Source organism: Pleurodeles waltl, chromosome 4_2 (assembly GCF_031143425.1).
Source record: "Pleurodeles waltl isolate 20211129_DDA chromosome 4_2, aPleWal1.hap1.20221129, whole genome shotgun sequence".
Lineage (NCBI taxonomy): Eukaryota > Metazoa > Chordata > Amphibia > Caudata > Salamandridae > Pleurodeles > Pleurodeles waltl.
This window is the reverse complement of record NC_090443.1, coordinates 381800686-381819260: the sequence shown is the minus strand read 5'-3', so window position 1 is coordinate 381819260 and position 18575 is coordinate 381800686. Positions and strand designations below refer to the sequence as shown.

Sequence of the window (18575 nt, the reverse complement as noted above, 5' to 3'; positions counted from 1 at the left end):
TGATCTCAACAGAAAAAAAAAACGTCGGGTCAAGGTGGGCCTCTGTCACTTGCACAAAGGCGTGGCCTCCCCACACGCAATGCATCATATGGCTGCGTTCGTCACTGCCCTTCCCTCCATATCTGTACCTATCAAGAAATTGTTGGAACTCACCTTCCTGACAGGCAGTGCTTAATTTGTAAATAAAGAGTTGCCGGTGCTCAAAGCCTTTCTCTTAAACACGAGACTGCTGTAATTAAATGTGCCAGCACTGAATAATGAGGCAGCATAATCCTGAAGCCATCTCGGGCCTCTTCAATCCATTTACGGCCACCCCCGCCCCTTCAGCAATTAAAATGTGGGCCGTGTTTATTGATAGAGTGAATAAAGTAGTATGATTTCTCTTGCTACTGTCCAAAGGAAGAGAAAGAAAGGTGTAAATGTAGTGTCGCCAAATCTTAAAGGAAGATTGTAAAGGACTGTGTGTGTAGACATGCTTAGTTCAACATTCTGAAAGTATAAACATGGCACACTTGGTGCACATGTGCTTCAAATGATCTGATGGTAGATGGTGTCCTCAAATCTAAACAAGTTTTCTTTTAATGTTATTGCCACACACTCCATAATGAAAGATAATGGGATCATATATTCATCTTCGTGCTGGTACATTTTGCACAGCTCATAAGGTTGTTTTCTGTGGGACGCTCGTGTAGAGATTTTACATTTGAGCTCATCATCAACTCCGTATACATGGTCAAAATATAAGTATTTTAGTAGATTAAGGACTGCTTTGGTATGAGGTATAAAGGTATCTTGGTTACTCGAAACCAAAAAAACAAAATCACTCTAAATAGAAATAGGTTCCAAAATAGTCCCAAACATAGAAACTGTAGGTCTGCCCAGAGAAGGTCATCTTGATTTACATATTTTTGTAGTGTATGTAATCAGAGAATCTTTGGGTATCCGTGACTACAAATTCTGCCATATGTTTTGTAATTCAACTCTAATTTTTCTGCCTTAACTAAAATAGATCTGATATTTGTATAGATTCTGTTGCTAGGGTCTTGAGTTAATACATTAGCACTCGCCTGGAACCACAACAGTGTCCCCTATGCCAGGAGAGTTAAAGATCATTGTGGTAAATTGTTAAAATGTGGGTGGATTAGTGTTCAATTTCCCCAAGGTCTTTTAGGAGCACCTGTTTAACTATCTGTGGCAACCCTGAAACATTATCTTATCTTTCTGTGACCTGAGCTCTGATTCACTGTTATTTCACCTCCTCCCAACAAATGATGAAAAAAGGAAGCATCAAGAATGAGTCAATCAACAAAGGCGTCTAACATTGCTGGAGAACGCTAGAGAGAAGTGTGCACGAACCAATCCCTTATCTAGCAAGACAGATCTTAGAACTGTGATCAATTCATTCTTTCTGCATGGAGTCATACAAGAACCCTAAAAACGTGCCACATGTACACCACTTGTTAAAAACAAATAAATCACACCTAAAAATCTTGACAAGTACTAGCCTATCTCCAACCTACAATACCCTATCAAGACCATGGTAAGAAAGGATACAAGACCGATTTAAGAATACATTGAAATGAATATCATCATTCTTAACAACCTACCTGAATTCAGGCTAGCAGTAGGTGCCACAAGAACCCTAGCCAATATCAGAGAAAAGCTGAGGGGCATCCATTCTGTTGAGCAGACTCAAATATTTGACCTGAATGGCTCGCTCTTCTTTGGACTGGATCTCATCAGTCCCCAAATAAACCAGTAAGTTCAAATTAGGACCATGGAACATTTACCTCAGAAAGTGTCATAGGTCGTATGCGCCATGGGTCATTCCTATCACATCCTGCCCCTGAACATATATTAGCAAGCAGCGAATCTGAATGACACAGTTTCCCGTACCCGAATAAAAGCCAAAACAGAAAGGATGACATTGAATAGACATCTCACTGCCATTTCAGTGGCTGTTGAATTAGAAGAATTAGAATTGCAATGCACTGAAATTTAGAACATGGGAGACATATTATACTCTGAACTCTTCTTCGCTCCTCGGGTCAATGCAGTGATTAAGTGCATCAATGTGCAACTCTCTCAACTCTGGAAAATCCTTCCAAGTGCTGAAATGACCAACAGGTGGAATTGACAGGCGCCTGTGCTGCAGCCTGCTTAAACTACCGTCATATAATTGAAAGGGAGCACCCACATAAATGTGGCTGGGTCTGCAGTAGTGCAAGAATCTTAAACCAGCCTTGAAACCTTACACTAGCAAGCAGTAGATGCAAAAACAAAGTTCAATGTACCATATACAAGGCTTATTGGGGCACAGGCCCAGGATACTTGGACACTGGCCATACAGTATGAAGGCCATGATGTTTTCATATTTACTGAGGGTTATGTTTAGTTTTTCAGACTTAATATGTAAGGTTCAACAGGTAAAACCTTTTTATTGACGATTTATGAACTGCTATGAAGTTGAGAGATGTATTTCTTTTGATTGTTTTTAGCTATCTATTATTATGTTATGTTTTCTTGCTTTGTCTTTTATGATCATCTTAGAAATGATCGAATAAAGAGTAATTAACTGATTGATTGAACCCAAAGTTAACATAATTTACCTTAGGTAATAATATTTCCCATATATACATACTCTTCCCACAAACTTCTGACCTTATGACTACTTCTTCAAGGCTTCAGGCTGACCTGCAAACCTTTTATCCCCAGTAATGACTTCAGTGCTGCCAGGTAGCTCCAAATGGCTCCTGGTGCAGCTCTGCTTCCAGACACAACTTCACCAGGCTGCTCTGGGTGCCAAACCGGGTGCTGACGTGAGTCCCAGAAATCTTTTAAGCTTCTCATTGAGATGTGCATAGAGGTGCTGAGACACTACAGTACACCACTGCAGCGACAAACAGCACACAGAGTACATGGGGATCTTATTAATCACAATACTTTATCAAAGAGGAGAGGGGCAGAGAGAAATCTGCAGAAAGATTATGTACCCAATTCAAATATAAGTGATGAATGTAAGTAACTTTGTTCTGAGGTATACATCTCTGTGCATATTTCTCAATTTATAAGTGAGTCCCAAAGCAGTACCTCCCTTTTAGGTGGAAATGAGTAGTACCATCCCACCTGGCTGTCTGGCAGATATCCACAACTGGGACATCTCTAGAAAAAGCCTTAGAAACAGCCATGAACTTGGTGGAATGACAAAGAAGGCCTTCTGGAGGGTCTTTATAAGCTAAACCATAGCAGAATATGAATTGGAGGACAGCCTAACATGAGATGGTGGCTCTAGTCACCACCTTAACCCTTCTTTGCTCTAGCAAGCTCATAAAAAGCTGATCAGCCACTTGGTGCTATCAACTGCGGTCAATGTAGTAGGATATCAGATGCTTTTTGTCTAGTTAATACAGTTCATTCTCCTTGGGTAGATGTGAGGGTGAAGAAAGCAGGAAGAGTGATAGACTGGGCCGTATGAAAGTCTGAAAACATATTGGGTAAGAATGATGAGTAGGTGCAAAAGCCAAATTATCTGGATAGAAAACGTATAAGGAAAGGTGAACTGGAAGGATTCAAAGTTCTTCAATCCTGTGAGCAGACGCAATTGACACTAGCGGAGCTGTTTTTGAAGTTGAAATGCAATCAAGAAAGTCAAAACAGGTTCAAATCCCACTGAGGTACAATAAACAGAACATTGGAACAAGTACAGCAAATCTTTCAGAAAACGCATCACCAGAAGCGATTTAAACAGGTAACAATAATCCGTAAGGAGCTTAAGCGCAGACAGAATGGCTATGTAGACCTTAACCATTGCTAGGGTGATCAGATTTTGAGAACCAAAAACTGGGACATTTTGTAAAAACAGAAGGAGGACTACAATTTTACATCAACAGAGTGGCGTGGAATGACAGCTCTCGTCAACAAAGGAACACAGAAGAGGCAGTAATAGAATAAATAAAATGTATTTTTTTAAACAAGCATCACAACTGTTAATTATTATAACAGCTGCTACCAGCAAAGCGTTAGAACATCCAAAAAAGTGCTTCTCACAGTCTTCTGTCGACCCCCTCTAGAAACTGGGACATGAGCCAAATCTGCTCAAATATGCCGGGTCAGCTGGTGAAAAATAGGGACTGTCCCGGCAAATCCAGGACACCCAGTCACCCTAACCACTGCCCCCTCCTGACCCTGAATGCAAGGGACAATGCAAATCCAAAGACATAGTCCTGGTGAGACTTAAAAAGATCAATGCCTTCCGACTCGCACCATTTTAAACATCTGTTACAGCGGCCTATGCAGATAGATTTGGTGGCAGGAGTCTAGCAGATAGCCCAATGTTTGAAATCCTATGTGGAGGAGGTCTTCACAAGGGAGTATACAGCACCATCTGCAATAAAAGCCATACTATTGGTGGAAGTTAGATAGTAGTTATTGACCTTGATGGTAAAGTCTAGGTCATAAAGAAGAGGAGTCGTCCACTGAAAATATTCCTGGACCAGCATTGGGGATTCTGCTTTCACCAGTCAACTGACCAAGTCTGGAAATAAATGGACTCCTGACATCTACATCTGGATTGCTGTGTTGGGGGTTAGACTCAGAGTTCAGACAGTATCCATCCTTTACTTGAAGCATTCCAAGGAACAAACTGCTTTCTCTACAAATATCTGTTGTGCATCACAGGGCATGTCCATAACATTAGCTTAGGAATCCCCCACAAATCCAGTGGAACGCTTCCAAGTATGTCGCAATAGCATGACCGCCACACTCAAGTATGGGGCCCTGTGTCTGCAGGGTCAAAACCACATTTAGTAACTGTTTAAATGCAGCCAGTTCATCACTCACCAGGTCTGAGAATGGCTTCTTCGTGTCCGCTGGCAGGCTGATGAACATTACATATACCCCATAAACCATAGCAACACAAACAAAGACGCTGGCAGCTTGGCTTTCAGCTTAGCTAATGCCAACAGAGGTACACACATTGATATCCAAAGAATCAAGTTGCTTGGACTCTCTGTATGGAACAGGTTTCTGAAAAAAAAACATGTGGGTTCTGCTTTGAGGTCAATGTCAGAACCACAAGATGGATGGGAGGACAAAATGACTGGATCACTCAGAGCCAGCCTATGGTACCTTGTGATATGTTCATGGACTAATGAGGACGAAAAAGGTTTTCTTTCTTTCTTTCTTTCTTTCTTTCTTTCTTTCTTTCATGAAGCCATTAATGGGGTCTAGGATAGCCTTTTGTAACGAAATAAGGGTTCTGCAGAAACTGTGGTATCTTGCAGAGTTTCATTCAGAATGTTTGACCTCAGATCTGCATAAGGCAAAGTCAGTCACCCGAAAAACTATTTTGAAAGACAAGACCTCATCCAAGGCTGGGCCAGAGGCATAGGAAATGCCCCCTTCTGGAGAAGTATACAGGCCACTGGCTCAGTGTAAAGTCAAATAACTGCAGTATTATAGGGAGCTGGGGGTAATTTGCTAAGTCATCATCCTCTGTACATCTGCAGTGCAATTCATCACTAAGGCAGCAGAACAAAAAATCCTCTCAAAGAGGGCAAACCACTGAGTCTTAGGTAAAGGTTCCCATAGTGGCATATCCTTGAAGTTAGCACTAACTTATTTCCTTGCCACATGGGTGATGCTTTCCACTATCAACTTTATGGCTAGTGCCAGAGCTGACTAGGTGGGCGGTGACACTATCAATTTCAGGGCTGGAGCTGAGGAAGGCCATGAATTAATGGCAGAGAGTGCGTTGTTTAGTTTTGGCTTTGCCTTAGATGCCAGGTCTAAAGCTCGTGAAAGCACAATTTGGGGAGGCATCTGAGCTGCTGGAGCCAACAAATCCTCAGGAAAGGCATGCTCTCTTGCGTAGTAGCCAGGTGTGTCTTGTGGGCTTTCAGAAACGTTCTAGCACAGCTAGCCTGAAGGCCTCAATCTGCACAAGGATGGTCAAAGCACTGGGAAACTCTTGGCTTTGCTTCTTGTGCACCGGGATTCTCCTGATACAGAAGAGAGTCTGACATCAGCGAATGGCATTATGACTCCAAACGATCCCTTCAGCTTGAACTCTTCAGCGAGGAAGAAAAACACTGAACATTCTCTGAAGGTCATTTACCTTTTAGAGAGGAAGTACACTTGAGGAGGTGGTGGGGACTAGCTGGGAGTCTTCCTGCAAGCCTTAGACAAAAATAACTTGGTCTCCTGCTCCCGAATGGTCTTTAGGTGCATGGAGGTGCACGAGTTATAGGCCATTGCATATCACATGTAGTCAAAGTAGAGATCCGAAAGATCATCATCTCGCTCCATCCTTTCCAAGGCTAAAAACCTGGAGATGCAATTGGAGCTACACGACTTTAGAGATTCATTGCTGAGAAAAAAGGTTTTCCTGGCCATTCTGAAACCTGGAAGGAGTATTCATAAAGTGAGGAATCTGCAGGAAGATGTAGGAATCCGAAAAAGACCTGTGATCAGCATGACTAGCATTATCTCAAATCACAATCATAAACATTCTCTGTGGGATTCAATGAATCCAGGCATTCAGGGAGGAACAAAACAGCAACCTATGCGAGACAGGCTGGCTGAAAAACGCATGGTTCTAGCAGGCATTCAACTAAATATCCCACCACAGAGGGTAGGTGAAAGAAGAATATTGGACTGAGACTGTTCCTATGCCAAGAAGTAACAGGAAGGAGGTGCACACCTCTACAAACATTCTAAATAAATACAAATTGGTAGATTAAGTAACAGGAGCCTGCTTGACTAAACCTTCAGCTATATGCAAATTATGGAAAGAATGCACAGCTAGACCCAACGTAGCAGCTTTAAACTGCAAGCCAACCACAATTCTTAATGAAGGGAAACAAGACTACTCATTGAGATTTCAACACCTGGCTGAATATATGAGAGCCAGGAGTGATTGAAATAAATGTCAAGGTCCTTGAAAGATGACAGGACCTCCTGCTTGGTTAAGTTATGTTAGTCCAGGCAGAGAATTTGGATACTCATTCTAAATTAGGTTGACCAACTGATATTCATGTCTAAAGGTCGTATTATCAGATGACTATACTAGTATATACTTAAACAGGGCATGGGTTTTCCCCTTTTTAAAATGTCAAATGATTGGCATTCAAAAGGCATTTATCTATTGTAGAGGTCTGATAATGCATTTAGTGAATAATGAGGGGCTGCCCTGCAACCAATGAGTAGGAATGGTTGTGGTTACTGGATCTTGAGGGCTCTAATGCAGGTAATGTCTGTGGCTCAACAGGACATCTTTTAGGATAGGCATACTTCCAGACATGGTGTATAATGGAAGCAGACTGTCCTTGGGCATCCTGATTTTGTAATATGCTGAGACCTGTTGAATCTTCATCTACACGTTCTATGGCAAGACGTTTTTTTAATCAATAAATTCTTGCCTTTAGCATTAATCTCTGCAAAGGAAATCCCAAATTAACATTGACTAACACCAATGTTTTCTCTCTTTTTTCTTCTTTTAAACTGTTTTTTTTTTTAGTATAAAACCTTTCCTTTGAAGGTGCTTAGTGAAATGGTGTAAGCACTGCAGCAAGAGACTTGCACGCATGTGTTTACTAGAAATAACTCATAATATAACCCAAGTCAACTCTGTGGGCCAATTCTTCATCAAATCCCTTGGTCCATTTAACCGTATCAGCCCTCCCAAGCTTTTATGTTTAAAGTTGCGATGGGTGTCTCTTTACTGCATGTTCCTTTTTCCTCACGAGCCACAAGGTGTAGCCTGAGTTTCTGGCACCTCATTAATCCATGTGGCTTTTGAGTACACAAGTCTTGCGGAGACAAGGTTGACTTCTGCCATTTAGCGACATACTGGTTAGATTTTAATTGGTTTCTGATGTTATGGCCCTCTGGTGCCTGGCCTACTGAAGGATTAGCTTGTGGTGTGATGTGATGTGATTTGCAACTGGCCCACCCTTTGGGCCTTCTAGTGCTGCAGGCCTTCACAGCTCAGTCAATTTCTACCCTCACACCATTTGTTCAAGATAAGTTAGCCGTTGGGGTAGAAGTCTCTCCTTTGCAGGTCCTTTCGATGTCTATTTTAGAGAGCGGCTAACCCCAGCTAAACCGCCAAGCCTGGCCAACCTTTGATATTTGAGCCTATATTTGAGTAGCATGACGCGGCCTATAGGAAATCTTTAGCCCCCAGCCCAAACAGTGTGAAAGCAGCACATGATTAAGCAGCTCCTTCAAGGATCAATCATTACCACAATAACATCACTGTGATGGGCACAAATATCACATCACCACAGTGTATTTTGGTATAGTACAGTGACTTATGGGTCCAATATCCTGGACTTAAGGTAAGTACTTGGCAAGGTTCAGGACCACACCAACAGGTCACACCGGGCGGCACTGGGGCTGCCGGGTGCAGAGGTGTAGTATGGCGTAGGGCGCCCAATGTTACTCAATGGGGATCGGTCCAGTTGAAGAGAGACTGCAGGTGTGGACTGGGAGTCCAGTCGGGGTGAACCAACAAGTGGGATAAAATCTTGAGATGCTCAGGGTGGTGGGGACACCTTAAGGTCCTCTTCTACACGGGCCAAGGGCATCGGATGCAGAGGTGTCTTGAGGTGTTTGGTTTTTCTCAATCAGAGGACTCGCAGTTGAAAGAGGCCTGCAGGCTGAGGATGCATCGTTGAGTCCTCTGAGGACAAGTCCAAGGAGGGCTTTGTCTTTGGAAGGCAGGGGGCCACGCAGATGCCGTTGGTCCACTTCAACTTGGACTAGGCAGCACGAGTACAGTGGTGCTCTCAGGTGTCGGGTTTTTAGTGGTCCAGAGTCCTAGCAGTTCTTTTGGGGTGCCTGCAAGATTCCTGGGACTTTGTTGAAGGCAGACTGTCCGCCAAAGCTTTTGGAGGCACAACAGCTTGCAGGATGAGTCAACTTTGGCGCAAATCAGCAGGAACATCAGGCTGGCTGTAGGAGGCTGGCCCAGTTTATGGTGCACACCTATGGCTGGCACCCTATACTGAGCCCAAGCAATCCTTTAGTGATAATGAAAAGGTGTCTAGATAGCAGAAGCTCTCCAGGGTAGCAGAGGCGAGCAGCTAAAGCTTATCCAGCAGGAATGTAAAGCACTTCCAATACCGCAGTAGTCAGACAGTAACTTACTGACAAGAAAGAACCATACAAGTGTTGCATAAATAAAAGACACTTTATTACAGCACTAGTACTAAACTGGCATTGGTATTACACACAATACACACATAAAATAACCATCAGAAATGGCTTAAATATATACAGGGGTTGTGTTCTCCTGTCTTGGTCTTGTCGCCACTTTTTTTGTTGAGGCTGGTAACAGGAGTGTGGCCCTGTGGTGAATTCTGTAGGTTTGTACGTGCATCTGGGAGCAGAACTCCTATAAAAAGATGGCTGTTCAATGATGCCACAAGGATGCCAATGGGAAGTGCCTGGCTTTGGCAGTCTTTGTCACTTCATGGGCCTTGCCTGTCTGTGCGATTTTGATTTTACTATGCTGTGGTCTTGGGTATAACACCACAAGGCATGGGTTGGGCTCGAGCCTGAGTGCCCTTGTAGCTTGAGTGATGTACAGAGGTCTTGGATGAGAGGCAGCCTGTCACAAATTGATTCTGCAGTCTATGATTTCTCTTGTAAATGGGTTTACATGTCACGCACAAGAGCGATGACAACCGATTTACAGATAGACAAAAATACACTTGGACTGCTTATCACCCCATCAACGTTTATACCACATGTGGAAAAGTTCAAAAGGGTATCTTTCCGCAACCACGTTAATATATATGATGCAGCACAAATCCAGAAAAAACCCAATGGAGGAAACACTTAAGACAAGAAAGACTAACCCAAATGTTCTACAGTGTTCTCGGGTCAAGTGGAAAATGAAAATTTGGGACTGGGCTTTTACAGGGCATTGAAGGTGCTGAAAGGGTGATGGTCTTAAACTTAAGCACCCACATGCACGTGTAGTCTCTGCATTTTGTAAATGCCTTAATTTCTTTTTCTAATTTGAAAACACTAGTTTCCTAAATAGGCCTTAAAGAATTCCGGGAGACCACTGGATCCATGTGAATTTCCCATCGATGATTCATTGCTGTGAAGGTTACAAAATGGCCAAAATAGGATTAAGTCAAAAAGAACCTTTTTATTTTAACTCGCAAATACCTTGAACTAATAAATAATCAATGATGATTTACTCTGAGAGCTAAGTATTCCCACCAGTAACTTAAATTCTTTGGTGTCCCGAACCTCGCTAGGAGAAAAATCTCAATGGGTCGCTATAGGAGCACACGCATGTGCAAAGACTTCGTATTTGACACTAGGATAAACCATCTGCAAAGCACTTCCACAAACTGTAACAAGAAATTTACTAAAGTAATTCAAAAATGTCAACAAAAACAAACTCCAAATAGTGAAGCAATGAGGTGACCTACCTTGTATGCTGGGCTGGTCTCCTTGACCGTCAGGATCGGGCGTTTTGATAATTACACCAGTTTCCTCTGCAAGAAATAAAAGTTTCAATATATTTTGCACACAATGTCGTATGACTACACCAAACACAAACCTCACTGATAAATCTTTTAGTAAACAATCCTCAGCCCACTTAGTCATAACACACTCACTCCTGCATCAAACCTTCAAACATCCCCCCATCCGATCCCTTGATTAGCTCAAAACAAAATACTAGTAATTCCTCCTTTAATAGACGTAAACAAGAGCATTAACAAGCATTGTATTTGTCTCTGTGGAAGAGTAGTGGTGGAGCTAATCAGCCCCCTCCTGGCATCCCATGTTCAACGATCCTCGCCTCCTACAGAAACTTCAGCTACATAATATTTAGAAGAATAAGAGATGTCGATAGTACATCAAATGTCTGTGCAAACACAGGCCTGATTTCTAATCACACAAAACCATAACTCAACCACAGATTAAAGCCTTTGTGGAAAAACATGTAATTCATGGAAATTAAGCATCGGAACACTCGGATTACTGAGTGGCTTTGTAATGAATCTCCCAATTCGAGGGGCACAGATTTCTTTGGCCCCAAGAATATTTGACTAATTGCACCGCTACTGCGATCAGCAAAAAGAACAAGCATTTGCAATGCAATGGGTCTAGCATTTGCTTGAGTTAGAGTTATTGGTCGTTGTAAGTGTATAACTGGACTTTTTTTGCCTAGTAAATAGGTCAACTCTGCCTCATAATTTGGACTTTTCCTGCCACATAATTCCAGTGGCCCTGCATATGACTAAAGCACTTCCATTTACGTTCTTCCTCTATCTGCAGCCAAATGTTGTCATTTAGCATCCTAATTTAAATCTGCCATGATAATTTCAACAGAATACCACTTTCACCACCCCACCATCAGAGTTGCTGGCTAGCTAACACAATTCTCAATAACAGCACAAGACAGCCACGGAGGAGTAACTAGAGAAATAAACTAGAAGGGTCACCCAAACATATTAAGAGTGTTCAACCAGTCATAGTGTAATAAGGATGTTAAGTTGACTTGAATCATGGTCATACTTGCAATAACGAGAGATTAATAAAACATATGCAATTATCATATAAAACCAATAAAAACCTTTATCAGAAATTAACTTTTGGCATTTGACTGTAATGCTCAGAGCAGTCCCTACAGGACAGCACAATGAAAATAGCATTTGTAAGAAATATGGTCTTGTAACCATATAGTTTGCCGCTAGAGGGCATAACCACATGAAAATAAAACAGCAGAAAATAATGCAGTGTAACCATATATTTAGCCCCTGGAGGGCATAGCGTATTACACATTCGTAGGGCTAGCAGGCCTACTGTAATTAAATTACAAATAAGGCCTTTAAAACTCAAACTACTCCCAGCTGTGAAACAAAAGTTATATTTTTGCCCTCACCATCAGGGTGCAAAAAAAATCCTAACTCTTCTGCAGCACCACCCTTCAGTGCCTTTGAAGTAACTTCAAAGAGACTCATTATAGTTCTTTCTGTCTCATTTCAGAACTGAAGCAATTTCATTATTATATACAATGAAGCCATTACTGTTGCTTATTTGTCTTAGGAAACTAACAACCATTTAAACAGTCAAGGGTACTCCTGGCTTCCTGTACTTGTAATTGTACTTGTAATGTTGCTTGTTGTATTATACATATATCTGGAAGCAACGACAGAAAGAAGCAGCAAAATACCAGTGCGGCGGCACACTATGCTAAGCACTGCCCTTCATTACATCAGCCACGCCCCTTTAAGTGACCCCCAGTTTTGTTTTGATAAACTTCTTTATTGATTTTATTACTGCAACAACATGTCACATCTATGCCACTGATATACCACGATTGCACTATTCTCAGCAAAACTTCAACAGTTCATTCCCTTAACATATTACACACTCCCAGGAGTGGAGTAGGCGTCACAAAACCCCTCCATTTACCCCACACTTTATTATACTTGGCTGGGCACCCCGTCGGCTCTTAGATCAGCTTCTCCTGCTGGGTGCACCAGTCCACCCCCATCTCCACCAGATCAGTGTAGGGGTTTTCGGCGCTCTCCAATTAACAGCAATATCACACTTTGCTATCAGAAACGCTGTCCCCAGGAAGGTGCGGTCAGCCCTGTTGCTCCCCACTCCCTCAAGGACACCCAACAGAATTGGCATTGGGGCCATCTCCTCCTCCACGATCAACACAATGGAGAGTTCAGCGGTCGCCGCCTGCCAGTAACCCTCTACAAAGGGGCAAGCCCACACCATGTGGTAAATAATCTGCACTGAGCCGTGAACAGCGGGGCAGGTAGAGTGGGCCTGAAGACCCGCATTCTGCATTCTGTCAGGGGTAAGGTATGTAGTCTGTAAATAGTATGTCTGAACCAAACGAAGGCAAGAGCCTACAGTTTGGTTCCTCGAGGTCATCAAGGCATCCCATCAATCGTCCTCCTCCATCCCTCCCAGCTAACCCTTGCATCGCTCTCAGGCTCGTAAGCGGCCCCATTGTGTTAATGATCAGGGTACAATATATTTGGGACACCCCGCCCTTGCCCAGCCACTGGGCTAAACTTAGGGAAGACTGTGCCAGCCTGAATGTGGACCCCGAAGGTGTGTCAAAGTTGTAGGTATTTGTGGAATTGAGCATTTGGGAGAGAATACTTTTTTTGCAAGTCCTGAAAGGATAACATATAAGGGACCCCCCCCAGGCATCCCCCAGAAGCGAAATGTCTATGGTATCTGATTTATGAAAATTCTCCAGGGCGGAGAACTCCTGGAGCCATGTTCCCTGCCGCAGGGGGGCCTGCTGGGTGAGGTTTGCCCACCAGCCCGTTTCACGCTGAGCCGCTCTCCACCCTGCAAAACAGCATCCTTGTTACTTCAAGAATCTCTTTGGGAAGAGGAGCACCATATAACAGCTCTAGGAGCTTGGCAAAACCCAAGGTCAGGAGTTCATGCTGGTACGCTGGGTCTGACCATCCACCTCCCAACCAGTCATGAAGTACCAGCAGTTGTGTGGCTAGATAATAAAGGTATAAATGTGACATCCCAAGTCCACCCCCATAAATGTTGCGTGGACAGATGTGAAATGCAATTCAGGGGCACAAGTTGCACCACAGAAATTGCCTTGCCACTGAGTCCATCTCTCCAAACCATTGTTTGGAGAGCTACTAGGGGAAGATCTGGAGAAGTTAAAGAAGGTACGGCAGTATCATTATCTTGTATAGGGCTATTCTCCCAAAAACATTAAGGGGCAGGGTTTGCCATCTCTTAAGGTCAACCCTAATATTCTGGTTGAGCGACATGATGTTGAGGGACCACGCCAGCTCAGGCAGCAGGGCAACAGTGATGCCCAGATACCGGAAGCTGTTGCGCTGAATGGGGATATTGTCTTGCCAGCCATAGCTGTCCCTCGCATGGTGCAACGGAACCAGCACAGATTTGACAGGGTTAAGCGTCAGGCCCAAGGCTTCAGAGAACAGATTCATGTGTTATAAACACCACGGTCCTCCACTGGCCGGATTGGCCAAATAGAGGAGCACATCATCAGCCTATAAGGTGATGCGGTCTTCCTTCCCAGTGGGTCAGGCCCAACCTCTAACCAGCAGATCGTCTCTTGTAATCTTTACCAGTAGTTCGATCACTAATGCAAAAAGGAGCAGGGATAACGGACACCGCTGACGGGTCCAGTGCAGGATGGGGAAGGGGTCTGAAACTACTCCGTTCACCTCCACCTGGGCAGACGGATTGAAGGAGAAGTTGTACCACCCTCCGATATTTAGGGCCAATCTCTGTTTTCGTTAGTACCTGAAAAAGATACAGCCAATCGACCGCATCAACTGTCTTTTCGAAGTCTGTGAGAAGCAGTGCCAAATGCGGGGGCAAAGAACGGCGATAGGCCAAAGCCGCATGAAACCTTTGGAGGCAGTGTAGGGTGCTTCTGGTGGGTATGAACCAGCATTGATCTGGGTGGATTAGGGAATGGAGCACACTGCGCAACCAGATGGCCAGTATAGTGAAGAAAATCTTTAATTCAATGTTGAGGAGTGAGATGGGGTGAAGTCAGGAATCCCCAAGGTGCCTCCTGAGTTATCTCAGCATCCCCAGGGATTAGGGTTAAATCATATCTGTTCTTGGTTAAACCTTCATGTTTCTAAGTAAACATAATGTGCTGTGTTACACAATTGGTTTCATCAATGCTTGTTTTACCAATGCTTGTTTGCTAATGTGAGTAGGTGTAGACATGTGCTTCTAATTGGATGTGGTGTAGACATGTGCTTCTAATTGGGTATGGTGACTCATCCACATGTGGAAACTCAACTGCTTTCCTGATAGGCTATAAATAGAGTGAAGGATGCCTCCCTGCTTGGCTTTGTTTTGCTTCCTGATCTCAGCATCTGATTTGGCAGTCCAGCCCCTGCTGTCATCCTCGTATTCAGGACTTTTGAGGCAATTCTTTTCTTTGTTCCTGTACCAGCTGACTCCAGGCATTCCTCCAGCACTCCGGAAAAGACTGCAGCTAAGTGACTAGTATTCTCCAGGGAGTTTGTTCTTCGAGCGCCGCGCTTTCCTAGAACAGCTGGTGTATTTCAGACCTTGTATTTTGGCACAGTGCTTATCTTGAAGAGACAAATGCTTTTCTGAGCATTCGACATTATTATTGTAGTTACTTGCTTAAATGTGCTTCAGGAAATCTGCTTGAGCTCAAGTACTACAAAAAGTGACAGTACAATTTCAAAAGAACATTTACGTGCCTTTTCTTTCTCTAATAGCATAACTCTTGGATTTACATTGTGTCATTCATACCCGTGTTTCAGGTTTGAGGAATTTGCTTTTGAAGGGTTTTTCACACACACAGTGAAACCAAACCAAACTGTGCCACCCTAACTGTTTAAACCCAGACTGGACATTTGCATTTCTTGGATTGTTTTTGTTCCTTCTAGTTTAACCCTATGCGTGCAGGAAAGTTATACATGATATAATTAATGCCCTTGTTTGTCTTTCTTGTGCATAATAAGTGCAACCACAGTTCTAATTGTAGTGTGCAACAGTGAATCTCTGTGAAGCCAGCCATAGTGTCGCAGTACTCATTGTTATGGTACTCAGTTTAGGTTTTTGGTAATGCAGTGTTAGTAATTGTGCCAACAGTTATTATCCAAGAAAAGTGCTGGAGCATCCCGTGTTCTTCTACCGCTTCCGTGCCCATATCAGAAAGAGAGATTCAGTTTCAAGGAAGTTGAGTGCACTAACTCTACTATCACTCTGTCAACAACGACCTGTCCCCACGAAGATACCTGGTGCCCGGCTGGACCGGCAAGACGTGGCAGTGTTTTGTCTCTTTCTCTTCCACTCCCCCTTTCCTTTTGGGACACCTGACGGGGTTTCTGTGTCCACCAGGAAGTGCTGAGAGGTGTTCCAGGAAGTCGGGGGCATACCATCGCCCCTGCAGACAGCCTGCTTTTCAGATGAGTGGCCCTGTCTCGATGGGTGATGGGCAGGGCAGCACACTGGGGGTGGTCAGGACTTTGGAATCATTACAATCACGGCTTGGTCGAGTTCCAAAGAGAAAATTCATGCTGGCTCTGCTTCGGCATATAAATTTAACAAAATGCGGGGCTAGCTGATCCTTTTATTTATCATAGAGTTCCCCCTGGAAACCATCGGAGGCCAGTGTTGAGATAGCCGCATTAATTTCATTGAGTGTAATGGCTTCATCAAGGTTTTTCCGCTCGGCGGCAGAGATTCGGGAGAGGGACACATCACATAGAAGTGGGGCCTCCTGCTCCGATCGGGGTCGCGCCCGATCTGCATAAAGCTTAGCATAATAGGCAGTAAAGCCCCAGGCAATAGACTGGGGCGTCCTACAGCAGCTTCCCGACTCATCAATGATTTCTGGGATGATTCTGCCAACTAGGGGTCAGGATGCCACCCAGAACAGCAGTTTACAATTTTTGTACCTCCCCCTCCCATCCATATAACTGGATGGTCGAAGCTCGCCACATGTGCTTCACAGATTCAAGAGTAAGACAGATTTCTTCTCTGATCAACCCCAGCTTCCTGGTGATAATTACATGGTTAGTAGGAGAGAGCTACATCTCTAGGCATAATGCTCGGGCCTAGAGTCCCACCACCTGCTGGCTCTTAGCGCATTCCCTCACCCTGGGAAGGTGCCTATCATGTCCTCGAAGGGTGGCACCCCCAGTTTTTTAAAGCCCTGGGTACACTTTTATACCTGTCAGTCTGTTGACTACTGAATGAAGGTGAGACAAGATGTTTAGAATCTCAATAAAGTAAAGGAGACTATTCTTTTTGGCAGGGTTTGTGGGGGGGATGTGCAGAAGTGTGACCCCATAGAAGTTTTTTTTGGTGGCAAAAATCATTAAAAAGCAGGCAACATTCACCAAATTAAGGCAAGTTTGTAGGTATGCATTTACAGCATTTTGATAGGGCTGTAAGACATTATCCGACTTTTGGGTTAATGGTAGCCTTAATGTCACCTTAGCAAAGCTCCATTACATCCATAGGTATGTAACTTCGGTGTTGGGTGCTACACGGAAATCAAATACCCAAAAGTGAAACGAATGATGGCAGTGAATCAGAAGAGAGCAAAATGCATATAGTAGAAAAGTGCCAGATAATTAAGCCACAATAAATACAATTCTTACACGGAAGTGACAGTAATAAGATAAATTTCAAAATGTATAACCTGTTTCTTGGCTCCATTCCAATTGATACTTTATTTGCCTTTATTCTATGTATTTTGCTAAGAAAGTATTATAGTGAATTGTATATGCCTTTCCCTTTTTTTTAATCTGTCATCAGCGTGCTACTTAATGTGTCTGCTGTGTGTTACTATCATCAAATGATCTTTCTAGTAAACGTCCGCATTACTCATACTGTGAGAATCGGCCTGCCTGTGTGATGTACAGTAATACATTATCTTAATGTCAAATGAGTCAGAGCAGTGGTTCCCAACCTTTTGACTTCTGTGGACCCCCACTTTTCACAGCACTTAAACCCGGGGACCCCCACATGATCATTATTAGAATCTGGGGACCCACCAATGAGTCATTACTGAAAGATGGGGATCTAATCTGTTGATATTATTACATTTTGTAAGCAACCGCAGACCCCCTGAGGAGGCCTTTGACACCCTGAAACAAGCAATGTGCACAGCACCAGTTCTAAAAGCTCCAGATTACTCCAAGCAGTTCATTGTGCAGACAGATGCCTCTGAACATGGGATAGGGGCAGTTTTGTCCCAAACAAATGATGATGGCCTTGACCAGCCTGTTGCTTTCATTAGCAGGAGGTTACTCCCCAGGGAGCAGCGTTGGGAGTGCCATTGAGAGGGAGGCCTTTGCTGTGGTTTTGTCCCTGAAGAAGCTGAGACCATACCTCTTTGGTACTCACTTTATAGTTCAAACTAACCACAGACCTCTCAGATGGCTGATGCAAATGAAAGGTGAAAATCCAAAACTGTTGAGGTGGTCCATCTCCCTACAGGGAATGGACTTTATAGTGGAACACAGACCTGGGCCTGCCAAGGGCCCTGATGCCAGGGAAGGTCTCTAAGGGCTGCAGCATATCTTATGCCACCCTGGGGACCCCTCACTCAGCACTGACACACTGCTTGCCAGCTTGTGTGTGCTGGTGAGGACCAAACGAGTAAGTCGACATGGCACTCCCCTCAGGGTGCCATGCCAACCTCACACTGCCTATGCAGTATAGATAAGTCACCCCTCTAGCAGGCCTTACAGCCCTAAGGCAGGGTGCACTATACCATAGGTGAGGGCATAAGTGCATGAGCACTATGCCCCTACAGTGTCTAAGCAAAACCTTAGACATTGTAAGTGCCCGACATGTTGCTGGCCACATGGGGAGAGTGCCTTTGTCACTCTGTGGCTAGTAACAAAGCCTGTACTGGGTGGAGGTGCTTCACACCTCCCCCTGCAGGAACTGTAACACCTGGCTCAAAGGCTCACCCCCTTTGTTACAGCACCACAGGGCACTCCAGCTAGTGGAGTTGCCCGCCCCCTCTGGTCACAGCCCCACTTTTGGCGGCAAGGCCGGAGGAGATA

General features: G+C 43.9%; 1 protein-coding gene across 4 annotated transcripts in view; it reads right to left on the bottom strand.

The window, feature by feature from the left end:
* The window catches only part of TRMT1L (tRNA methyltransferase 1 like), a 274234-nt gene that overhangs the window by 19958 nt on the left and 235701 nt on the right, over positions 1-18575 (bottom strand). For all 4 annotated transcript variants that reach the window (XM_069231501.1, XM_069231499.1, XM_069231498.1 and 1 more), the window contains exon 16: positions 10452-10517. In XM_069231501.1, the coding sequence (XP_069087602.1) occupies positions 10452-10517 (66 nt within the window). The remainder of the gene's footprint in view (positions 1-10451; positions 10518-18575) is intronic.